This window comes from Salvelinus sp. IW2-2015, linkage group LG4p, assembly GCF_002910315.2.
Source record: "Salvelinus sp. IW2-2015 linkage group LG4p, ASM291031v2, whole genome shotgun sequence".
Taxonomy (NCBI): Eukaryota; Metazoa; Chordata; class Actinopteri; order Salmoniformes; family Salmonidae; genus Salvelinus; species Salvelinus sp. IW2-2015.
In genome coordinates this window covers 20,012,300-20,039,042 of record NC_036841.1, presented here as the reverse complement: position 1 = coordinate 20,039,042, position 26,743 = coordinate 20,012,300, and the positions used below count along the sequence as shown (strand labels likewise).

The window sequence follows — 26,743 nt, the reverse complement described above, 5'->3', positions numbered from 1 at the left end:
TTGAAAGTCCGTGTTGCCAGTAACAGCCCAAAACATACTGCCTAGAGGAGATCTGCATGGAGGAATGGGCCAAAATACAGACAAGTGTGTGAAAACCTTGTGAGATTACAAGAAACGTTTGACCTCTGTCATTGCAACAAAGGGTATAAACAAAGTATTGAGATAAACTTTTGTATTGACCAAATACTTATTTTCACATAATTTGCAAATAATTCATTAAAAATACATGTGATTCTGGATTTTTTTTTCATTTTGTCTGTCATAGTTGAAGTGAACCTATGATAAAATTACAGGCTCTATCTTTTTAAGTGGGAGAACTTGCACAATTGGTGGCAGACTAAATACTTTTTTCCCCACTGTATGTCCAATACTGGACACATAGCAGTGGAGCTCGGCAGTGACTGTTACTGCGTGTGGTAACATGAGTGGAGCTCTGCAGTGACTGTTACGTGTGGACCATGGCAGTGGGAGCCTTTGCCAGTTGACTGTTACTGTGTGACAACATGGCAGTGAGGCATCTCTGCCAGTGACTGTTACTGTGGTGGACACATGGCAGTGGAGCCTCTGCCAGTGACTGTTACTGTGTGGACACATGGCAGTGGAGCCTCTGCCAGTGACGTTACTGTGTGGACACATGGCAGTGGAGCTTCTGCCAGTGACTGTTACTGTGTGGACAATGCAGTGGAGCCTCTGCAGTGACTGTTACTGTGTGACACATGGCAGTGGAGCCTCTGCCAGTGACTGTTACTGTGTGGACAATGGCCAGTGAGCCTCTGCGCAGTGACTGTTACTTGTGTGGACACATGCCAGTGGAGCCTCTGCAGTGACTGTTACGTGTGGACACGTGCAGTGGAGCCTCTGCCAGTGACTTGTTACTGTGTGGACACATGGCCAGTGGAGCCTCTGCCAGTGACTGTTACTGTTGTGGACACATGGCCAGTGGAGCCTCTGCAGTTGACTGTTACGTGTGGACACATGGCCAGTGGAGCTCTGCCAGTGACTGTTACTGTGTGACACATGGCCAGTGGAGCCTCTGCAGTGACTGTTACTGTGGTGGATCACATGGCCAGTGGAGCCTCTGTGGAGCATCTGGGGAAAGGAAATTAGGAAAGGATTGGCCAGGAAAAGAGCAGCCCCACACTCTCTCTATCTCCCTTTTTCTTTCAGTGTCTCCCTCTTTTTCTTTCTCTCTATTGTTCTCTCTCTCTTACTCTGTTTCCCTCTCCCTTTCCTTCTCCCTTCCACCCTCTCCTCTGAATGTGTTTGTTTATGCGCCGCCTTCTCTGCCGGATACTTTTAGTGAAGAATTACAGAGAATGGCAGGAAAAAAGGGGGAGCAGCTTCAGCAATCTACGTCCTGCTTCCTCTCTCCACACTCATCCAAATACTTCTTTCTCATACCATCAGAGTGTGTGTGTGTGTGTGTGTGTGTGCCTGCCCGTGTGTGTCCCCAGCGAAAGGTCCATCCTACTGTGTAAGCCTGAAGTCAATTTGATTGGCAGAGGCCTCTTACGGGAAGCCCAACACTGTAATTGTGATGCCCATAGATGTACATCACTATATATCAGAGTATTTGCTGTCGCTCTGTTTCCCTCATAAACTTTTATGATGAAATACTGGCCTTGTAGGTTAGCTTTGTGGGTTTGTGGTGTTGTTAGGATGAATGAGAGGAGAGGTGGGTGAGTGGTTGTTAGTATAGTGTTACTTCTGAAAGGAGGATGAGGAAGAGAAGGAGTGGGAACCCCAGGGAGGGGGCAGTGTGATAGGTAATGATTTGGCACCGGCCCCAGTGTGGGGATGTCTGCTGTTGATATGACATTCGGAGTGGGTTTAATCTGCACAGAGGCAGCAACAGCAGGACAGGGAGTGAAGCCAATATACAGGAACCCAACCTGGTCTAATAGCATTTTGTGTTATTCTGTATGTGAATCCGAGGCACTCCATTTTAATGTACATTCGGAAAGTATTCAGACCCCTTAACTTTTTCAAAAAAAAWTTACATTACAGCCTAATTCTAAAAAACCTCTATAACCTCTATCTACTACAATACCCCATAATGACAAAGCAAAAACAGGTTTTTAGAATTTTTTGCTATAATTTTTTGCCTATAAAGGCCTTATTTACGTAAGTATTCAGACCCTTTGTTATGAGACTCAAAATTGAGCTCAGGTGCATCCTGTTTCCATTAATCATCCTTGAGATGTTTCTACAACTTGATTGGAGTCCACCTGTGGTAAATGCAATTGATTGGACATTATTTGGAAAGGCACACCTGTCTATATAAGGTCCCACAGTTGACAGTGCATGTCAGAGCAAACCAAGTCATGCGGTCAAAGGAAGTCCATAGAGCTCTGAGACAGGATTGTGTCGAGACACAGATCTGAGGAAGGGTACAAAAAAAGGTCTGCAGCATTGAAGGTCCCCAAGAACACAGTGGCCTCCATCATTCTTAAATGGAAGAAGTTTGGAACCACCAAGACTCTTCCTACAGCTGGCTGCCCGGCCGAACTGAGCAATCGGGGGAGAAGGGCCTTGGTCAGGGAGGTGACCAAGAACCCGATGGTCACTCTGACAGCGCTCCAGAGTTACACTGTGGATATAGGAGAACCTTCCAGAAGGACAACCATCCCTGCAGCACTCCACCAATCAGGTMTTTATGGTAGAGTGGCCAGACGGAAGCCACTCCTCAGTAAAGGCACATGAGCGCCAACTTGGAGTATGCTAAAAGGCAAAAAGACTCTCAGACCATGAGAAACAAGATCCTCTAGTCTGATAAAACCAAGATTGAACTCTTTGGCCTGAATGCCAAGCGTCAAGTCTGGAGGAAACCTGGCACCATCCCTACGGTGAAGCATTGTGSTGACAGCATCATGCTGTGGGGATGTTTTTCAGCGGCAGGGACTGGGAGACAGTCAGGGTCGAGGGAAAGATGAACGGCGCAAAGTACCGAGAGATCCTTGATGAAAACCTGCTCCAGAGCACTCAGGACCTCAGAATGGGGTGAATGTTCACCTTCCAACAGGACAACAACCCTAATCACACAGCCAAGACAACGCAGGAGTGGCTTCGGTACAAGTCTCTGAATGTCGTCGAGTGGCCCAGCCAGAGCCCGGACTTGAACCCGATCCAACATCTCTGGAGAGACATGAAAATAGCTGTGCAGCAACGCTCCCCATTCAACCTGACAGAGTTTGAGATGATCTGCAGAGAAGAATGGGGAGAAACTCCCCATATACCGGTGTGCCAAATTTGAAGCGTCATACCCAAGAAGACTCGAGGCTGTATCACTGCCAAATGTGCTTCAACAAAGTACTGAGTAAAGGGTCTGAATACTTTGTAAATGTGATATTTACATTTACATTTAGTCATTTAGCAGACGCTCTTTATCCAAGCGACTTACAAATTGGAAAGTTCATACATTTCATCCTGGTCCCCCGTGGGATGAACCCACAACCCTGGCGTTGCAAGCGCCATGCTCTACCAACTGAGCAACTGAGCCACATGGACCACGTGTGGCTCAGTTGGACCATTTAAAAAAAAAAAAAGTATTACATTTGCAAAAATTTCTAAAACCTGTTTTTGCTTTGTCATTATGTGTAGATTGATTAGGGGGAATATTTAAAAAAAAATCTATTTTAGAATAAGGCTGTAATGTAACAACATTTGGAAAAGTCAAGGGGTCTGAATTTTTCCAAATGCATGCAGTATATATGTTAAGTTTTGTATGGTTACATAAGACAGAGGGTTACTTAACACAAAAAAACAAAAGTAGGGTGTTGGTTGGAGTGGATGGGTCTGCGAAAAACGCAAATGTCTATCAACCCATAGGTTGCGAGTTCGAATCTCACACGAACAACTTTAGCATTTTAGCAACGTTTCAACTACTTTCTACGTTTTAGCTACTTTGCAACGACTTAGCATGTTAGCTAAACCTCCCCTAACTCTAACCTAACCTCAATCAATCAACAGATATTCTAAAGCCCTTCATCAGCAGATGTCACAAAGTGCTTATACGAAACCCAGACTAAACCCAAACAGCAAGTAATGCAGATGTGACAACTTAACCCTTTGGAGCTAACCCTAACCCTAACCTAACCCCTAACTTTAAACACCTTCCCCTAGCACCCCCTAACTTTAAACGCCTCCCCCTAACCTAACTTAACCCTTACCCTAACCCTAATTTTAACCCTCCCCAAACCCTAACTTTAACCTTCCCCTAACCCTAACTTTAACCCTTCCCCTAACCCTATTTACCCTCCCCCTAACCCTACTTAAAACCCTCCCCCTAACCCTAAATTTTAACCCTCCCCTAACCTAACTTTAACCCCTTCCCTAACCCTAATTTTAACCCTCCCCTAAACCCTAACTTTAACTCTCCCTAACCCTAATTTTAACGCCTCCCCCTACCCTAAAACTTTTAACCCCCCCCTAACCCTAACTTTAAACCCTCCCGCCCTAACCCTAACTTTAACCCTCCCCCTAACCCTACTTTAACACCTTCCCCTAACCCTAATTTAACCCTCCCCTAACCCAATTTAAACCCTTCCCTAACCCTAATTTTTATCCGCTCCCCCTAACTAACTTAACACTTCCCCGAACCAGGGGATGGACTCACACTGCACGTGTCTGACTGTTAGCCCTACTGGTGGCTGATACTGTAAAAAGGCAGTTCCCTTTATCACATGTGACCAAACACTCGCACCAGAGCGGACTGCAGTGTTTGTTCTGTACACCACACACAACACACACACACACACACACACACACACACACACACACACACACACACACACACACAACAGTAATCTATTATACAGTGCTGCCCTGTCTTCCTACAGGGACATTTTCTGCAGGGTTATTTTCAGTGACATAACAATGGAGGCTCCCCAACCGGGCTGCACCAAGATGGGGATACATAATTAAAAGCCGTAAGGGATGAAGAAAGGCCCTTATAAATGAAATGTMTCTGTATTATTCAGTAAGGCCAGTGCCATGGTAACTGTTATGTGGCAAGCTGAATTTGTATTATTCGTAAGGATTCCGATGGAAGCATCCAACACATGACAAAACGCTAGACAATTTCCCCTATCCCTTAACACATACACAGACACACACTTACACACTCTCTCTCTTTCCACTTGCCATGAAAAGAACAACTGCAAAGTGGCCTGGGTTTGCCAGAATTTCAGAACAAAATCTTGTCTCTCTCTCGCTCTTTCTGTCTCTCTTTCTGTCTCTGAGTGAGACACATGATTGTTCTCCCTGGACTGKAGCTTTGCTGTTCCTACTGTCTCTCTCTCAATTCAATTCAATGCAATTCAGAGGGCTTTATTGGCATGGGAAACATATGTTTACATTGCCAAAACAAGTGGAATAGATAACAAACAAAAGTGAAATAAACAATCACAAATCAACAGTAAACATTACACTCACAAGAGTTCCAAAGGAATAGAGACATTTCAAATGTCATATTATGGCTATATATGTAACGTCTGCTTCCAACTCACACTCTCAAACATGTAGATCCCCTGAACACAGCTCACTCTCCAGATCCCAATCGCCTGAATTCTGATTACCTGTTCACACACCTGTATGTCATTATCACACATTATTTAGTTCAGTTCTTTGCACCCCATCTTTGTGAGGTATTGTTTGTTTTGTGACACTTCTATTCTGAGCTCTGTTTTTCCCGTAATTTAATCCTCCTGTGTATGATAGTTTTTGCCTGCCTCGCTAACAACGCCTTTTGCCTATTCCCGGCCTGTACTTTAGCCTATTGTATTTCCTGTTATTAACCTATTGCCTGATCTCCCGGAAGACATGAATAGCCTTTTCCCTGCCTGTACTGTTGCCTTTTTGGATCCCCTGTGTATGACCGTCTGCCTGCCCCTGGACCCAGCTACCTGCCTCCTCCTGTGTATGACCTTCTGCCTGCCCCTGGACCCAGCTACCTGCTGCCTCCTGTGTATGACCTTCTGCCTGCCCCTGGACCCAGCTACCTGCCTCCTCCTGTGGTCCTTTACAAATAAACATTTGCTGCGCCCTGTGCTTGAAACCATCTCTCTGTCTCCCATCGTGTTCATTACAATATACAGTGTTGTAACGATGTGCAAATAGTTAAACTGCAAAAGGGAAAATAAATCAACATAGATGTGGGTTGTATTTACAATGGTGTTTGTTCTTCACTGGTTGCCCTTTTCTTGTGGCAACAGGTCACAAATCTTGCGGCTGTGATGGTGCACTGTGGAGTTCATCAAAATTGGATTTGTTTTGTGGATCTGTGTAATCTGAGGTAAATATGTGTCTCTAATATGATCATACATTGGGCAGGAGGTCAGGAAGTGCAGCTCAGTTCCCACCTCTCTGTTTAGAGCCAAATAGCATTATACTTCTTGTTCATTCATTCCAATGTGTCAATTAATTATCTTTTTGTTTTCTCATGATTTGGTTGGTTCTAATTGTGGTGCTGTCCTGGGGCTCTGTGGGGTCTGTTTGTGTTTGAACAGAGCCCCAGGGCCAGCTTGCTTAATGCTTAAGGGACTCTTCTCCAGGTTCATCTCTCTGTAGGTGATGACTGTTAATATCTCTCTCACTCTCTGTCTCTCTGTCTGTCTCTCTGTCTCTCTCTCTGTCTCTGTATTCACCGTATTCTCTCCAAGCGGCCGGTTGTCATCTCCAATTCTTTATAAGCTTTCCTCCCGCGCGGTCAGAGCTTTCCAGGGATATTTCTACCAAACAGTTCATTTTCAGGATGGAAAAAAGTTTTCAGTGTAAACTTTAATGACTAAAACCAGATATAAAGTATGTGGAAAAGATAATGTAGCCATATATTTTTGTATACTATAATCTTTGAGAACTAACAATCACCAAAGTAAAAGCTAGACGGTCTGGGAGAATAGAAAATTCCTAAAACAATGAATTTAGCAGTATTGATTTTGTTATTAGGTTTGAGCAAAATAACACAGCATTAGCCATGACTGAATGCATAGAATATGTAGGAAAATAGCTTTAAAAGTGCAACATTTTCTCTCAGCTCAATGGCAAAATGTGTAGAATTGCAGGAATTGACCTTTAAAACTGCAAAAATGTCTCTATGCGCTATGATTTTTTTTTTAGAACTGCAGGACATTGGCTTAAATTCAAAGATTCGGTACGATGGGGGCCTCTGAAATGTTCTCTAAAAGTCAGCCGCGCCAACAGCCAACCGTGTCCATTGCCATGCCCCCTGCCACGCCCAACAGTTCAGCCCCTTTTAGATCCAGAAAAAACCCTGCTCTCCCTGTATATCCAGCACCCTTATGTAATACATAACATTATTAGTGCAAGGATAACGTAATAACATGATGCTGTTAATGTACAGTATGTGACATAGACAAGCACCATAGACTAGCAATATAATGCAATATAATCTGACACAGGTTGATATGTTTTAGGTTCTAAGCTTCCTTTTATCTATTTGTGGTCAAATGAAACGAGCTCTAAAGTGTTCAGAGATGCACCTAGCATCCTGTCATAATCAATACAAACCTGCAAAACAACAGTCATATAACTAGCTGGCCATATTTTGCTTCAACATACTCTTGTGTGTTTGATTGCTGGCATTGGCAAGGGGATAGTACAGCCCATATCTGTTGATTATGTGTGAGGAGAAGGGATGGTGATGACTGTCTGTATCTCAGCTTTTGGTTATTTTTGGATTGACTGTCATTCAAGTGGAGGTGGATTCTGGCTAAGACACAGCCTGTGAAAACTAAGTGCCATTTCTGCATCATATTCTCACAAGTGTCTATCCAAGCTTTCCAGTACTACTGTGCGAGGAAAACAGATATATCAGAAAGCAGGGGACACTGACCCAAAGGCAGCGGCTCTTCTTTATATAGGCTGAATGGTTATTGAACAAGCCTGTTGTAATGATGTATAGTATGGAGTCAGGCCGGGGCAGTTGAGTGTTAACAGAAGCTGAGAGCATTTAGTCTACAGTGTTAACACTCCCTGTATTCACACAGAGGCCTGCACCTCGTCATTAATGGACCGTGAGCCGTGTTATTTAGGAGCAGCCAGGCGTACACAGTCCACGGCGTCCGTCTGTGCCATTCCTGCCTAACGGGTGGCTAGCTAATGAAAGTGCACGCTGAAGGGTTCCATCTGTACGCTTGTTTTTTCAATGAGCGTTGACTGAACATGAACGTTTTTTTCCATTAAGCTTTTTAAAAGCATATTAAAGAACCAATTCCCTGAATTCCATATATTACCGCCATACATGAGAGAGAGACCTTTGAGCACCAGGTGATTTACGGAGCAGTTGGAATATAATCATTTTCTCTCCCAGATAAAAATAATAGGTCAGGTTTTGATTTGTCATAGGCCTGCTGATAAAGGCAGAATGGACATTTCGCTGTTTCTAACCCCACTCTGCATGTTTTTGTAAAGCACAAAATTTGAATTGAATTACCCTTGTATGAAGGCATTGTGTTTCTCTTTTCAATGTTTTTATTATCATTTTCAAAGATTTACAGAATTTCAAATAGTTAATTGTGTTTCATCCATATCAGGTTATTTCGATGTATTAGTATGATTCTTTCTAGATAAAATCCCTAATCTCAGRCTAGTCATTCTGTAATACAGTAACTGGGTGTACAGGTACATGAAGTATTGCCTTGTTCACAGTGGTTCCCTATAGTGGTCAGATTTCTAGGGGTACAGCATTAAGTTGGGGCCCAAATAAAGAAATACCCCTCTCTCCCAGTCAGTCAGTCCTGCATGTCACAATCAACCCTCCTCACCACCCCCATGCCCAGAGACCTGCTTCTGCCACGTCCTCCACAGATGGCCCTGTCCCTGTCCCGTTGGCGGTTGGTGCCATGCCGTGTGTCCTGTGGAGGGCTTTGTCCTGTTGGCAGCCTGTTTCCTCTCCCTCTGTCACCCCTCAGTGACCCTACCCCCAAACTCCCTGCAGTCCCAAGCGCGCTGTCTTTCTGTCCCCAAGTGGCTCTCAAAGCAGGGCAGCAGGGACGGATGTACAGTGGTAGTTTCACTGTGATACATATCTAACTTATAGTCTAGTATAAAACATATCGGATGTGGCTTGTTTATTCACACACACACACACACACACACGCACACACACACACACACACACACACACACACACACACACACACACACACACACACACACACACAAACACAATCACACACACACACACACACACACACACACACACACTACAGTTTTGCTGAATTGTCTCAGCAGGACTCACTAAATATCTTCTGTGTGTCCTGTCTGCTGAGTGTAAGGGGGAGAAGTGCTGTTTTGACAGAGTTCTAACGTGAGGAAAGCACATTGATCCATGCTCAGAGGATGATACTCTCAGAATGGAGCTTGTGCAACACTGCTTTCAGTGAAGTGCACTTTAAAACACCATGCCAGTAGATAACCTAGTGTGTGAGTGCTATCCTAATATGTCCCAACACCCATTGACAGGATAAATATCTGATTGTGAGGCGGTCCATTCTCCCCAACTCCACCCCCTCTCTGTTTCTCTCTCTCCCTCCCTTTCTCTCTCACTGTCTTTCTCTGGTCTCCCACTTCAAGAGTGGTGGCAACACACACAAATGGCTTGTCGCCGTGGTAACCACATGGCCAAATAACGCCGGCTGAGACAGACACTTCTGATGCAGCTATGCAATGCCGCATCGGGGTTGCCATGTTGACAGTGTAAACAGTCTTTTGGCCCAGAAAGACAGATCAGAGGCTCTCAACATTGGGCGGTCATTGGAACAGCGTCTAAAAGAACACAATACTGACCCGTGTGGAACTAGTAGTAAACCAGGCCTGGGGCAGAACAAGCCATTTAGCTAGTCCTATGGACCCCATACACTACCCAGTCATGCCTTAGTGTTTCTCTCAGTGTTGGGCCATCTGGGTCTCCCCTGGGTGCACAACAATGAGAGCAAAAAAAAGTAGGTTAGTTTTGATGTGAGGCCAGGCAGGCTTATCCAGGCAGGGAGAGACTGGGCTGTGGGCTGGGTACGAGTCTTTGTCCCACAGCGCTAGCCAGAGCCCCCACAGGGTCATTTATTTCCAGCACCAGACCTCAGGCTTTTTTGGGGTGTTTTCTTTACATGAAACTGAATCATAAGGCACAAATATTGGGTGTATCATTGCAGTATGTCTGATGCTGTACTATGTACTATACTACATACTATGTATGTACTATACAAAGTTGACAAATGGGTCTTTTTGATATATGCAGCTTTCAAATGGAAGAGCATGAGATGTAAAGTGGATTAAACACCCAACCATCAGCATTTAAGCTATGTGAGTGACCCAACTTTGGACAAAGAGTTCCACCCCCTTGGATAAGGCCTTTTTGGGCAAACCTGTGGGTGAAGTTTTCCGCTCAACCTGATGAACTTAGTGATATGSTGTATCCAGGCAGCATACACATCCTTAATAGGTTTTGAAAAAAAGTATAAATCACAACTTTGCCAGTGGTATTTTTAGATGCTCTCTATCTTGATGGAACCACTCAAGTCCAGCCCTGCGGAGGCAGCAAGAAGCTAAAGCCTGATGAAGGGTAATATTCATTTGTGTAACTTAGTTATTAATTATGGCCGTGTTTACACAGGAACCCCAATCTGATCTTTTTTTTTCACTAATCAGATCATCTCTAAAAAATATCTGCTGTGAAAAGATCTAATGTGATTGTTCAAAATACCAATTAGTGGAAAAATATCAGAATTGGGCTGCCTGTGTAGCCTATATGAAGCTAGGTAGGCCTGAAGTGGCATTGGCTGATAAATTACCTTGTTGCCAACTTAAAACTACAGTTTCTTAGCGAGTCGTGAGGATGACAGTATTTAAAGTGGTAACTTCAAATGCAAAGGTCAGTGAAAATAACTCAAGCAAGCGTTTTTCACTGCAGCAGAATGACTAATAACAAAAGTGTAAATGCAAACGTCTTTGAAGTGCAGATTGACATATGGCTTAAGGTCTGTAGGAGTTGGACCATTAGATTTATGATCCATACGCCAGTGTAATATCTCAAGTAATTAATTGTTTCCTGTTTTCATTACACCAGCTATTGGTGGTGCTGGAGGCAACTATAAATAAATAATAAACTATAAATATTGAATCCACTGTATGTTGTGAGATGAAAGTGTAAATAGAAAAATTATACTGAACAAAATAAAAACGCAACATGTAAAGTGTTGGTCCCATGTTTCATGAGCTAAAATAAAATATCCCAGACATTTTCTATATGCACAAAAAGCTTATTTCTCTAAAATGTTGTGCACAAATGTGTTTACATCACTGTTAGGGAGCATTTCTCCTTTGCCAAGATAATCCATCCACCTGACAGGTGTGGCATATCAAGAAGCTGATTAAACAGCATTACTATCACACAGGTGCACCTTGTGCTGGGGACTATAAAAGGCCACTCTAAAATGTCAGTTTTGTCACACAACACAATGCCACAGATGTCTCAAGTTTTGAGGGAGCGTGCAATTGTCATGATGACTGCAGGAATGTCCACCAGATCTGTTGAATGTTAATTTATTTACCATAAGTCGCTCGAATGTCGTTTTAGAGAATTTGCCAGTATGTCCAACCGGCCTCACAACCGCAGACCCCGTGTAACCACGCCAGCCCAGGACTTCCACATCCGGGTTTTTCACCTGTAGGATCGTCTGAGACCAGCCACCCAGACAGCTGATGAAACTGAGTATTTCTGTCTGGGCCTGGTTCCTAACTGGGTGGGCCTATGCCCCCCCAGGCCCTCCCATGGCTACGCAACCTGCCCAATAATATGAAATCCATAGATTAGGTCCTAATGAATTTACAAGGAGACAGGACGGACAGCTGATCGTCCTCTCCAATTGACTGATTTCCTTAAGTGAACTGGAACTCAGTAAAATTGTTGAAATTGTTGCATTTGTATTTTTGTTCAGTATACTTCACACCTTGTAAATAGACGCATACGGGAATAGAAAGAGATGCTTGTATTGCCTATTGATGTAAACACATTTCACAATTAGAAATGGCCTAGTTCTTACTTTTCTTACCTTGGTTTGTAAACTCAGCAAAAAAATAAACGTTCTCTCACTGTCAACTGCGTTTATTTTCAGCAAACTTAACATGTGTAAATATTTGTATGAACAGAACAAGATTCAACAACTGAGACATAAACTGAACAAGTTCCACAGACATGTGACTAACAGAAATGGAATAATGTGTCCCTGAACAAAGAGGGGGTCAAAATCAAAAGTAACAGTCAGTATCTGGTGTGGCCACCAGCTGCATTAAGTACTGCAGTGCATCTCCTCCTCATGGACTGCACCAGATTTGCCAGTTTTTGCTGTAAAATGTTACCCTACTCTTCCACCAAGGCACCTGCAAGTTCCCGGACATTTCTTGGGGGAATGGCCCTAGCCCTCACCCTCCGATCCAATAAGTCCCAGATGTGCTCAATGGGATTGAGATCCGGGCTCTTTGCTGGCCATGGCAGAACACTGACATTCCTGTCTTGCAGGAAATCACACAGAGAATGCGCAGTATGGCTGGTGGCATTGTCATGCTGGAGGGTCATGTCAAGATGAGCCTGCAGGAAGGGTAGCACATGAGGGAGGAGGATGTCTTCCCTGTAACGCACAGCGTTGAGATTGCCTGCAATGACAACAAGCTCAGTCCAATGATGCTGTGACACACCGCCCCAGACCATGACGGACCCTCCACCTCCAAATCGATCCCGCTCCAGAGTACAGGCCTCGGTGTAATGCTCATTCCTTCGACGATAAATGAGAATCCGACCATCACCCCTGGTGAGACAAAACCGCGACTCGTCAGTGAAGAGCACTTTTTGCCAGTCCTGTCTGGTCCAGCGACAGTGGGTTTGTGCCCATAGGCGACGTTATTGCCGGTAATGTCTGGTGAGGACCTGCCTTACAACAGGCCTACAAGCCCTCAGTCCTGCCTCTCTCAGCCTATTGCGGACAGCCTGAGCACTGACGGAGGGATTGTGCATTCCTGKTGTAACTCRGGCAGTTGTTGTTGCCATCCTGTACCTGTCCCGCAGGTGTGATGTTCGGATGTACCGATCCTGTGCAGGTGTTGTTACACGTGGTCTGCCACTGTGAGGATGATCAGCTGTCCATCCTGTCTCCCTGTAGCGCTGTCTTAGGCGTCTCACAGTACGGACATTGTAATTTATTGCCCTGGCCACATCTGCAGTCCTCATGCCTCCTTGCAGCATGCCTAAGGCACGTTCACGCAGATGAGCAGGGACCCTGGGCATCTTTCTTTTGGTGTTTTTCAGAGTCAGTAGAAAGGCCTCTTTAGTGTCCTAACTTTTCATAACTGTGACCTTAATTGCCTACCATCTGTAAGCTGTTAGTGTCTTAACGACCGTTCCACAGGTGCATGTTCATTAATTGTTTATGGTTCATTGAACAAGCATGGGAAACAGTGTGTAAACCCTTTACAATGAAGATCTGTGAAGTTATTTGGATTTTTACGAATTATCTTTGAAAGACAGGGTCCTGATAAAGGGACAGTTCTTTTTTTGCTGAGTTTAGGTGGGTTTGTAGGTGGTTGTGGGTGGGTGGACTGAACTGTACTGTATGTGTATTGTACATTTTATATCAGTGTGCTCTGGGGTGTAGTGGGTCTTCTGGGGATTGGTTGTATGATTCAGAAGAGGCCAGAATGTAAAGTGACCTGAATGCCGGTGATGTCAGCCCCTCCATTCATGAACAGCATGAATAATTGAGTGGCCAGCAGGCTCAGAGCACCAAGCAGTGGCAGAATGCAAAGTAGAAGCCACCACTTTGTCTTTCTCTCCCTCTTCTTTCTTCACACTCTCTCTGCCACTGTCACTCTCTCTCCCTCACTCTCTCTACCACTGTCACTCTCCCTTCCTCACACTCTCTCTGCCACTGTCACTCTCCCTCCCTCACTCTCTCTACCACTGTCACTCTCCCTTCCTCACACTCTCTCTGCCACTGTCACTCTCCCTCCCTCACTCTCTCTACGACTGTCACTCTCCCTTCCTCACACTCTCTCTGCCACTGTCACTCTCCCTCCCTCCCTCACTCTCTCTGCCACTGTCACGTTCCCTCCCTCACTCTCTCTGCCACTGTCACTCTTCCTCCCTCACTCTCTCTGCCATTGTCACTCTCCCTCCCTCCCTCTATCTGCCACTGTCCCTCTCCCCTCTCTTCTACTCTATCAGCCTGTGTGTGCCTGTGAATATTAGTTAAAACTAGTGATTGCGAGAGTCGAGATCACCCTTGCTTGGATACAGACATAGCAGGCGCACCAGTCAAGAGGAAGCGCTGACAAATGCATGGGGAACAGGGCGCACCAGTCAAGAGGAAGAGCTGACAAACGCACAGGGAACAGGAGAGAGGGGAGTCTGTGAGTGAAAAAGGGAGGGAGGGAGCAGCCTCAGATAGCTAGACACAGAGAGATAGAAATAGGCTGTGGACTAGCCTCTACACTCTCCAAAAGGAACTCTCTGTGCTCTCTCTTCTCTCTGCTTCCTCTCATCCTCCTGGCATGCTCCGGAACCCATCCTCCCCCCTTCCCCTCATCCTCCTGTCCCTCCTCCTTTCCCCCGTCTGCGGCTCCTGCTGGTTGAATGAAGCCTTGGCTTGAAAGGGGGCTGATCGCATCGGAGCTGGGTCTACATGGCTACCAGGTTAGTGGGGAGGGAGAGAGCAGCCTGCCTGTCTGCATGCAGAAAGACAGACACACTTCTGCTGCATTCCAGTGCTGAAGATGCAGATGGGGGTGGGGGTGAAAGGGGAGTGTCAGTCAACAGCCCAGCGATCCTCTTGTCCCGTTTGGCAAGTGTTGTCACGGGGACGTAATTTAGCTCGTTATTAAGAGATCACGCTGGCTGGAGGAGATCAGAGCCCTAAGCCTGCTAAAGGAAATCTCCCAGGGCTCTCTCTCTTTTCTTCTCTCTATTCTTTTTCTGTTCTCTCCCGGGAGAGAGGAGTAGAAGGAGAGCTCAGATGAGCCGCTGGATGAACAGCTCCTTGCTGCTCCTTTCTCTATATGAGGATATGGAGGTTTTTGAGTGCGTCACAGCAACCAACGGAGGCTGGATGTTTGTGAACAATGTTAAAGGATGCTGTTGTGCCTATGATTGACTGGTGAGGAGTTGGGACAGTATCGGCTTGATATGGTGGCTTGTAGTTCTGTGGCCCAGGGATTTAACGTCTGTCTGTTTGTGTGTGGTGTGTGTGTGTGTGGGTGTGTGTGTGTGTGTGTGTGTGTGTGTGTGTGTGTGTGTGTGTGTGTGTGTGTGTGTGTGTGTGTGTGTGTGTTGTGTGTGTGTGTGTGTGTGTGTGTGTGTGTGTGTGTGTTGTGTGTGGGTGGGGGTGGGTGGGTGGGTAGGTGTGGGATGTGTTGGGAGTGGGGTAATGTGTTATTGTGTGGGTGTGCTTATGTGATGTTTGTGGGTGTGTTTATGTATTGTTTGTGCTGTTTGAAGCTATGTTCATGCATGATTTGAGTGTGTGGGAGTATATGGATTGACCTCTGTGAATTGTTTGTATGACATTTGAGAGGCCATTTGCACTGGGTGTGTGTGTGTTGTGTGTGTGTGTGTGTTGTGTGGGTGTGTGTGTGTGTGTGTGGTGTGGTGTTTGTGTGTGTGTGTGTGTGTGTGTCTGTGCGTGTGCGTGTGTGTGTGTTGCCGTTGAGCTCGGTTGAAGCACAGGGTCCATTGCCAGATGGGTATTTTCCAGGGTCAGCAAAAGCGGCAGTGAGAACAAGGCCCCTCGGAACAGCCCGAACTCTGGGCATTGTGAAGCGGAAGCGTTTGCCCTCCCCGTTTGGATAGCCTGAGCCCAGAGATTTAGAGCACATTACAAAAAGACAGCAACAAAGTTTCACCAGCAGACGGATTTGCTTTTCTCACTGGGCATGTGTAGAGTACCAAGCTCATTATAATGCTTTTCAACCTGCATCTTATTGCTCAGTGTTCTTTCTTTGACCATAATTTGCTTGTGTGGTCTATATTTGGTCTATTTGTGTTCCATGTGCAGTCCAAGTGCATTGTTTTGTCGTTCTGCTGCAGTATGTACAGTCCATGTTCTTATCAACCTTATTTTACATACAATACAGTCAGGACTGATTGTTTCTGGTGCTGTAATGCAGATGAGCCCAGCTGCTTCCCTGCCTTAGGGACCTGCTGTAGCTACACACACAACCTGGTCTCAGGGCAATTCGTAGGATTTGGTACGTACGTTTAGTATGATATATTACATTACTTTAGGATACATTATGAATGTACAAATATCATACAAATTAGAGGATGTACAGTATCATACGTCTTACACGGTCGTACAGCAGCATATGAATTTCTTGAAGTAACATATTATAGATCTTTGAGAACGTATAGTATTATATGTCTTTCTCTGACGCCAGTTTGCTAGTTGCATAGTAACAATAAAGGAGAATTATGGGCAGAATTTATGTTGGTGGTTAAGTGAACTAACGACAAAGGTTAGACAAATTATACAGCAGGTTAGGTCAAATGGGTTAAGGTTAGAATTAGGGTTAGGGGAAGAGTTCAAATGCTACAGTTGTCTTCGACTCGAGCATGCAACCTTTGGATTTCTAGACGGTCGCAGTAAACACTCATACATCCTCCCTGACCAACCTCCCTACTTTCTGTCTAAAGTAATAAGACTATTAGTAGGTATCATACGTCTTGGAGGGGCTCAGAAATAAGTATTGTATGGCTGTGAGGCCAGGCTTCAAAACTGTATGCAAATGATGTTATTAGATGGCAGATTGGCATATTATACTAATTTAGCAGGTTACCCAGTTCTACTCAGTCCTCAATCAAAGTCAGCCATGATAGTGTTGTCTCTCCCTTCCCCTCCAAATCCCTTATTTCCAGTTAAAAGGCCAAGCTCAACAGAAGGTCTGTCTCTGCCCAGTAGATTATATATAGAAGCATATTATGAATATTTAAAGAAATTCTCTCTAGTCACAGTTGCTATAGCAATATTCATATAGACGGTGCTTTGTTGCGCTTCATTTGTAGGGGCGAGAAGCCAGATAGGCTTTTAGTTGTTTACCCACAATCTGCCATGCATTGTCTCTCACTAGTCATGACAACCACATCATTTTCTCCTACAAGTCATAATATACAAATTGTGCAGCTACTTTAATATTTTGTGTCATTGTTCTGGGTCAGCTTCAGGTATAGGCTAACATCCTAAAACAGCTGTCTCTATTGTTCTGGGTCAGCTTCAGGTATAGGCTAACATCCTAAAANGCTGTCTCTATTGTTCTGGGTCAGCTTCAGGTATAGGCTAACATCCTGAAACAGCTGTCTCTATTGTTCTGCAGTAGGATGCCATTCTTACCGCCCATGCATTTGTCCTCTCCTCTCATGCTGAACAAACGGGAGACAATTTACTTGACAGTAATGTGTAATGGCCTGTCACACATGTTACGTTTGGTTCATAGAGTAACTCATTGTAGCATGTGTACTTATTCCTCATGCTATTATTTATTTTAAATTCTGCATTGTTGGGAAGGGCCCATAAGTAAGCGTTTCACTGTTAGTGTACACCTGTTGTAAACGAAGCATGTGACAAATAACATTTCATTTGATTTGGCTAAGGCTATAACGCTCTTGTCTGACTGTACATGTTAGCAGCATGTGTACCTAGTCTTGTCTAATAAGCAAAGACACACATTACTGGGAGTGAGCTGATCAAACCTCCATTCATATGCTGAGGATTTATCCATGTTCCCATTGTTTTGTTTTATCTCAAGAGGAGAGCACTGCCGAGAATTCCTCCCTGACGAAAAGCAGTGATGTTGGTTTCCATGGAGACGCAGCCTTTATCATGTTGAGGGATGTGTGATCCAACTGAATGCTCATGATAACTGGCTGCACTGTTCTGAACATTTTTCAGACGCACATTCAATGCATTTAGGCCCTAGGCATGCAATATTAGTCGGCTTAGGTTGATAATTAATGTTTTGAAATACAGGTGCATCCAATCAGGAGACAGAGAACAGAGCTGACAGCAGGTGATGTTAGGGCCTATGATCATTATGACCCTGTGGTCAGTCAGAGCCATTATACTTATGGAATGAGACTGGCCATAATGGGGTTATAAACCCACAGTTAATGGTGATGATGATGACTGGCAGATATCTGACTGGGTAGTTCTAGTACGGTGTGTCCTGTGTGCTCAGCTCTGATCATAACTCTGTCTGGTTCTGTGGATCTGATGAAAGCCAAGTGAGTGAGACCATTAGTAACTGACCCAGGATGTGACATGAAAAATGATGCAGCTCACACAGCCCACTGGCATATGAGAACTGTTCTGTGTGTGTGCTTATGTGTGTCAGTGTCTGCGTCAATGTGCATCCAGGTGCATCTGCGCCCTGTGGGTGCGTATGTCTATCACGTGTGTAGTTGTGTGTGTGTAGTGATGCCTTGTTGTTGTGTGTGTGTGTGTCTGTGTATCGGCTTGTGTGTGTGTCGATGCGCCGGTACTGGATGGGGCCGTTAGTGTGTGCTCGTGTGTATCTGTGTCTGTGTGTAGTGTGTGATCATGTGTGATGTGTGTGTGTGTGGTGTGTGTGTGATGTGATATCTCACAGCAGTCTCGGGTCAATTCCGACAGTTTAGATCGCACGCAGGAGAAATAGCGATTCCTCGCCATTATACCGAGCTCTTGCTGTAATTACGCTGTATCCCGACCATTTGGGGCCGGCATAAAAGAATTGTTATGTAGTGTGTGCTGTATAATATTGTATATATTAATTATCACTATATATTTATAATTTAATTAATATTATTATTTATTATTATTATATATCTCTCAAAACATAACATCTTATATATTTATATATTTAATTACTCACTCTTCTCATATTATTATCTATCTATATATTCTCGCTATTATCTATCTATATATTTTTTACTTATCTTTTTAATCATCTTATAATGTTTTTATGTCTAGTTGGGGTTGTTGTTAAAATTGGTTGTGTTGTTATTTGCGTTTAGTTGGGTATTTTCTAGTGTTACATGAATTTTAGTAGCATGTGACTACTCTATATTTCTGCTATCTCTATCTCTCCGAGAAGTTATTATCACATTACCCATAATTTATCGAGAAAGACACTTTTTAGCCAGAATCTATCCCTTTATATATATTATAGAAATGTGTACTCAGACATACAAGATATCTTAAGCAACATGTATTATTTTCCAGACCTTATTTCTTATAATACATCACCAAATCTGTGTGTGAAATAGTGTTAGGGATTACCCAGAGAGGGTAGGAAGTTACATACACTCAAATTAGTATATTAGTAGCATTGCCTTTTAATTGTTTACTTGGGTCAACGTTTCGGGGTAGCCTCCCACAATAAGTGTGTGAATTTTGGCCCATTCCTCCTGACAGAGCTGGTGTAACATGAGTCAGGTTGTAGGCCTCCTTGCTCGCACACGCCTTTTCATTAGCTGCCCACAAATTTTTCTATAGGATTAAGGTCAGGCCTTTGTGATGGCCACTCCAATACCTTGACTTGTTGTTCCTAAGCCATTTTGCACAACTTTGGAAGTATGCTTGGGGTCATTGTCCATTTGGAGACCCATTTGCGACCAAGCTTTAACTTCCTGATCATGTCTTGAGATGTTGCTTCATATATCCCCATAATTTCCATCCTCAATGATGCCATCTATTTTGTGAAATGCATCAGTCCCTCCTGCAGCAATGCACCCCCGCAACATGAGGCTGCCACCCCGGCTTCACGGTTGGGATGGTGTTTCTTCGGCTTGCAAGCCTCCCCCTTTTTCCTCCAAACATAACGATGGTCATTATGGCCAAACAGTTCTATTTTTGTTTCGTCAGACAAGAGGACATTTCTCCAAAAAGTACGATCTTTGTCCCCATGTGCAGATGCAGTCTTTTTTATGGCGGTTTTGGAGCAGTGGCTTTCTTCCTTGCTGAGCGGTCTTTCAGGTTATGTCAATATAGGACTCGTTTTACTGTGGATGTAGAGAACCTTTGAACCTGTTTCTCCAGCACTCTCACAAGGTCCTTTGCTGTTGTTCTGGGATTGATTGCACTTTCGCACCAAAGTACGTTCATCTCTAGGAGAAAGAACGTGTCTCCTTCCTGAGTGTGGTGTGACGGCTGCGTGTTTATCTTGCGTACTATTGTTTGTACAGATGAACGTGGTACCTTCAGGCGTTTGGAAATTTCTCCAAGGTGAACCAGACTTGTGGAGGTCCACAAATTTTTTTTCTGAGGTCTTGGCTGATTTCTTTTGATTTTCCCATGATGTCAAAGCAAAGAGGCACTGAGTTTGAGGTAGGCCTTAGAAATACATCCACAGGTACACCTCCAATTGACTCAAATGATGTCAATAATCTATCAGAAGCTTCTAAAGCCATGACATCATTTTCTGGAATTTTCCAAGCTGTTTATAGGCACAGTCAACTTAGTGTATGTTAACTTCTGAACCACTGGAATTGTGATACAGTGAATATTAGTTGAAATAATCTGTCTTAAACAATTGTTGGAAAAATTACTTGTGGTTCAGACACTAACCGACTTGCCAAAACTATAGTTTGTTAACAAGAAATTTGTGGAGTGGTTGAAAAACAAGTTTTAATGACTCCAACCTAAGTGTATGTAAACTTCCGACATCAACTGTTTACCGTTACACACACATTTTCTTATACAGGTACATAGGCCTATACTCACAAATGCTCAAACATATTCTGAATCATCGTTGTCTTGTATGTTGAAGTATTATGCAGTAGGTACGTGTGCATACAGTCAGTTCTCAAAAACCTGCAGACAATTTGTGCAAACATCAAAACTTCTATCAAATAACAACACCATCTTTTGAAACTTATCAAATAAATCATCACACATAGATTGAGTCTGCTTGTAATCAAACCCATTACCACAGAGACACTCGTGACATGCCTCCAGTATGATCGAGAGCATTCACGCTCTGGGTATCAGCAGCACGACACAGTCATGCGACAGAACGTCACATAGCGACTCACTAGCATAGATCAGCCAGTTCCACTACCCAGCCCCACCCCAGTTCACTACCCTACAGCACACACCCAGTTAACTACCCAGTTCCCACCTAGTTCCCACCTAGTTCACACCAGCCAGCACCAGTCCCCACCTAGTTCACTACAGTTCCCACCTAGTTCCCCACCTAGTTATCCACCCAGTTCACTACCCAGTCCCCCATCTAGTTCACTACCCAGTTCCCCACCTAGTTCACTACCCAGGTTCCCCTAGTTCACTACCCAGTTCCCATCCTAGTTCACTACCCAGTCCCACCTAGTTCCCCACCTATTATCCACCAGTTCACTACCCAGTCCCCATCTAGTTCACTACCCAGTTCCCCACCTAGTTCACTACCCAGTTCCCCCACCTAGTTATCCACCCAGTTCACTACCCAGTTCCCACTAGTATCCACCCAGTTCACTACCCAGATCCCCACCCAGTTCCCCAACCAGTTCCCACCCAGTTCACTAGGTTGACCAAAGCAGTGGATTTTAAGGCAATAGGGTGTCATTTGGGACGTTGTCTTTGCAGGCTGGTCTCAGAGACAGGACCTAATAAACAGGTTGGCCTGTGTTCAGGAAGGGAAGCGTCCCTCGCTGTCCACTCCTCCCTTCTCTCCTCCTTTCCTCTCCTCCCTCTCTTCCTCGCCTCTCCTTACTCCTCTCCTATCCTCCTCCTCTCCTTCACTCCTCTCCTATCCTCCTCCTCTCCTTTACTCCTCTCCTACTCCTCCTCTCCTTCACCCCTCTCCTATCCTCCTCCTCTCCTTTACTCCTCTCCTATCCTCCTCTCTCCTTTACTCCTCTCCTATCCTCCTCCTCTCCTTCACTCCTCTCCTATCCTCCTCCTCTCCTTTACTCCTCTCCTATCCTCCTCCTCTCCTTCACTCCTCTCTATCCTCCTCCTCTCCTTCACTCCTCTCCTATCCTCCTCCTCTACTTCACTCCTTCTTCTACCTGCTCCTCTCCTTCACTCCTCTCCTATCCTCCTCCTCTCCTATCCCTCCTCCTTCTCCTTCACTCCTCTCCCTCACTCCTCTTCTATTAGCACTACATTTCTCTACCTCTATCCAATCTGTCTGTCTGATCATCTGTAATGTAAGCAGTATACAATGGCCAGGAGAGTTTGACTTTGGGAAGGCTGGAGATGAGATGGAGGAGAGAGAGGAGAGAGAGAAAGGGAGAGGAGAGGATTCAGATTGACAATTGCACCATAACTCAACTGAATATCAACAACATTATAATAACCATGGTACTTAACTGTCCCTGTTACTCTGAGGGTCTGCTCATGGACTTGTTCTCATCTGTCCAGAATCGTTAGAAAAGCATTATTTTGTCAATAGCTCATCTTTCCATGGTGTCGATAACTTGTTCAGTCTGAAGAGATTGAAAACAACACCTTTTTAAGCATGTGATTGCAGAAAAGCTATCCAAAAAAGGTTTAAATGTCAATGTCAGGTGGATTAAGTCAAATTATTTTCCAAGTATAATTCTTCAGTGTGTATTTACACGTGCACCCCGGGTGAGTGTTCTCTGACTCTTTAAAGATACAGCAGTGGGATATTACATACATTATCTGACTTATGGTTTTCACTAATCCTCATGACTCATGTAGAGTATGCCATCTGTTTTTGACTATGCTATTTTTTCTGGTGCTAGCTGCTGCTGTTGCTGTTGTTGTTCTGTGGGTTATTGTAGGCTAGCTGCTGCTGCTGCTGCTGTTGTTGGTCTGTGGTGATGTAGGCTAGCTGCTGCTGCTTTGCTGCTGCTGTTGGTCTGTGGTTATGTAGGCTAGCTCCTGCTGCTTTGTTGTTGGTCTGTGGGTTATGTAGGCTAGCTGCTGCTGCTGCTGCTGTTGTTGGTCTGTGGTTATGTAGGCTAGCTGCCTGCTGCTGCTGTTGTTGGTCTGTGGTTATGTAGGCTAGCTGCTGCTGCTGCTGTTGTTGGTCTGTGGTTATGTAGGCTAGCTGCTGCTGCTGTTGTTGGTCTGTGGGTTATGTAGGCTAGCTGCTGCTGCTGCTGTTGTTGGTCTGTGGGTTATGTAGGCTGCTGCTGCTGCTGCTGCTGTTGGTCTGTGGGGTTATGTAGGCTAGGCTGACTGCTGCAACTGTTGTTGGTCTGTGGGTTATGTAGGCTAGCTGCTGCTGCTGCTGCTGTTGGTCTGTGGGTTATGTAGGCTAGCTGCTGCTGCTGCTGTTGTTGGTCTGTGGGTTATGTAGGCTAGCTGCTGCTGCTGCTGTTGTTGGTCTGTGGGTTATGTAGGCTAGCTGCTGCTGCTGCTGCTGTGGTGGTTATTGATCTGTGGGTTATGTAGGCTAGCTGCTGTTGTTATTAACTGTGTTAGTGGGTAGCTTTCAAGCCTATTTGCCGTGATGTAACCTCAATACTCACTCTGGGGATGAATGGGATCATACGTCTCAGTCTTTACATGGTACACCAGTAGGCCTAGCATTGCCTGTGGGACGGCAACACATTAGCATCATTAACATTTAGCCAGCAGCATACCACCCTGCATCCCATTGCTGGCTTGCCTCTGAAGCTAAGCTGGGTTTGTCCTGGTTGGTCCCTTGTTGGGAGACCAGATGCTACTGGAAGTTAGAGGGCCAGTAGGAGGCACAGTGATTGGGGACAGGGCAGTCATTGGGGATATTGCCCTGTGTAGGGTGCAGTCTTTTGGATGGGACGTTAAACGGCTGACCTGACTTTCTGTGGTCAGTAAAGATCCCATGGCACTTATCATAAGAGTAGGGGTGTTAACCCCGGTGTCCTAGCTAAATTCCCAATCTGGCCGTCATACCATCAAGGTCACACAATCACCCCCAGCTTCCAATTGACTCATTCATCCCCCTTCTTCTCCCATATAACTATTCCACAGGTCGTTGCTGTAAATGAGAATGTGTTCTCAGTCAACTTAACTTACCTGGTAAAATAAGTGTAAAAGTAAGTGGCTTACACTTAGATAAGGTGTTTAAATGAACTGTGGAGTGGTCCCGTGTGGCTCAGTTGGTAGAGCATGGCGCTTGCAACGCCAGGGTTGTGGGTTCATTCCCCAYGGGGGGACCAGGATGAATATGTATGAACTTTCCAATTTGTAAGTCGCTCTGGATAAGAGCRTCAGCTAAATGACTTAAATGTAAATGTACTATCAGTTACTCCTGTTTTATTCATGTAATGTGTGTCATTGTTTTTTAATGGGTTTTGCTCCGTCCCTACATTTTCAAAYAGTGCAGAATATGTAGTTTCATGATGTGATGAAAGAGTTTAGAGAAGTAGAATTAATACTCCCTCTCTCTCTCTTTCTCACCCCCAGCACTGCCAGTAACTCGAACAGGAGCACGCCTGCTTGCTCGCCCGTCCTGCGTCCTAAACGCTCGCGCTCGCCCACGCCCCAGAGCCTGGAGCCTAGTGAGAATATGGTGGAGAAGGGCCACTCGGACCACTCCTCTGATAAGTCTCCCTCCACCCCCGAGCAAGTGGTCCAGCGAACCTACTCTCTGCAGTCCGCCCGCAGCGGAGGCAAGAACTCCAAGGTGAGCCTCACTGCGCAGGTGGACCGTCTCCGTTTCAGGGCCCTCTTCCTTCCACCACCCACACTACAGTACAAGATCATTGTCCTCTTTCCACCAATCGCACTACAGCACAGTACAGGRKCATAGTCCTCTTCCACCAATTACACTACAGCACAGTACAGGGGCATAGTCCTCTTCCACCAATCACACTACAAGACAGTACAGGTCATAGTCTCAAATAGACTGCCAACAGTGCCGTTTTCAAAATGACTAGTTCATCATACAGTGCATTCATAACTCACAAATAAATCATGTCAGTCTGGCCTATCACTTCAGTTCAGCAAGACATGTGTATCATTCCTGAACATCACTTCCAATACAATCTGAAATCAACATTTATTTGGTGATCACTGAGGTGATACAGGGGGATTAATTATGTTTTGTGATAAGATATTTTTTTTTTTACTGTTTACCCCTGACATAATGTCTTGATAACCTCCAAATGTTGCCAGTAAAGTCTTATTGTCTTCCTGCATTCCATAAAACATGTTCTGTAAGAAATAGTCAACGAGAAGGAGTGAGATATCGTGATATCTTGTGGTTTTATCAGCTTTTATTTTCCATTCCATAGTGATTTTACCCCCATCATACCTCCGCATCGGCACACCATACTGRATCAAACATGCCATCCTCATGTAGCCCCAATTGACAGTGGTAGAATGTACTCCTGATAAAAGCTGTTATGACTCTGATAGGGTAATGTCCAACTCCCATCCTCAAACTATAGGTCAGATCTAACTGTCACTCTCATACAATTGGCCAATCATAGACTGAGTAACGAGACCCTYAGCACATCAATTGTGGATAAGGACCCATCATCATCAGGAAAGATGCTTATACCACAGATTCACTGTATTCTTCCCTTACTACCTCCCTCCCTTTCTCCCTCCCTTCCTTTTCCCCTCCCTCCATCCCTTTCTCCCTCCCTCCCTCCTTTTTCCCACCCTACATCCCTATCTCCCTCCATCCCCTGGATCCATCTGGTCCTATCAGAGCAGCATTGTAATCACAGGCCGGGCACTCAGTCAATCAGCCCACTCCATCGCAGMAGTCAGCCAGTCATTAACTGCAGCTATCTCAACTCTGCAAGGCTCGTTCTGACAGAGGGTAGTAGGCAGGTCAAGAGGCTGTAGTCTCACTTCTCGCTCATCAGAATCTGAATTGAAGAGTAAGGTAGTGGAGTGAAGGACAGGAGCTTTGACTGTGGGTAACTCAGCGTACATCTCAAGCAAAACATGAACATGAGAATATTGGGTGATATATTTAGTACTTTCCTCCTCTGAAAATCTTATTGTTGTGAAGTGATAAGGAGTGTGGTAGTTGGCGGCAATGGCTCTCTCACCTCTCATCCGTTTTCCCATTCACTCACTGCTCACAGTGCTCCCCAGTCCTTGTGGTGTCAGACACTTGTTGCTTTTGTTGTCATTGTGTTCTCCTCTTCTCTCATTCTTTCTTCTTGACACAGAGCGCCTGCTTTCTCTTACTTTCGCTGCCGCCATATGAAATGTCTGTGATCTGAAACTGACTGTTTAAAAAAAAGGGTTCTTTCAGCTGTTGTATATTGCAGTTTTTTTTGTTTCTGATTTCTTTGTTCTTCTCCTGATGCATGCTAGTCTCACAAGCGACTTTCCAAAGTAAGCATTACTCTTTTCTGTTCTTTAACCCCACCCCACCTCCATGTCTTGTGAGCTGTCCTGTGCCCCCTCCACCCACCTCTTCCATCTGAACACACTCCCTGCAGATGGTATTCATGTTGCTATAACCTTCTCCTCTACCCCCCTCTGCCACCCTGCCACCTTTCCTCTCATCTAACTCCCTGCAGGGCTGCTGGCTTTCTGACACGTCTCTCTCCCAGSTTGTCTCAGTGTGCTTCAGTCTGTTCTATCTCCTCCAACCCCTGCCCCAAGTCCATTAAAACTTCAACATAGCTCGTTGTTGTGTCTAAACTAAGAGCACCCTAATCTCTGAGATGCTGAGTATGTGCCTGAATGGAGAGGGATGGTGGCAGGGGGAGACTGTAAAATTCCTTCCGCATCCCTTTCCACCACTCCTGTGTGACATTACTTTTTGATGACCCTAGAGCTTTCTA

The 26,743-nt window shown here is 44.9% G+C and overlaps 1 protein-coding gene across 6 annotated transcripts in view; it reads left to right on the top strand.

Annotated features, from left to right (window-relative positions):
• The window catches only part of LOC111960682 (protein Aster-B), a 96,600-nt gene that overhangs the window by 50,599 nt on the left and 19,258 nt on the right, over nt 1–26,743 (top strand). For all 6 annotated transcript variants that reach the window (XM_070438721.1, XM_070438714.1, XM_070438708.1 and 3 more), the window contains one exon: nt 24,396–24,615. In XM_070438721.1, the coding sequence (XP_070294822.1) occupies nt 24,499–24,615 (117 nt within the window). In that variant the 5' untranslated portion in view covers nt 24,396–24,498. The remainder of the gene's footprint in view (nt 1–24,395; nt 24,616–26,743) is intronic.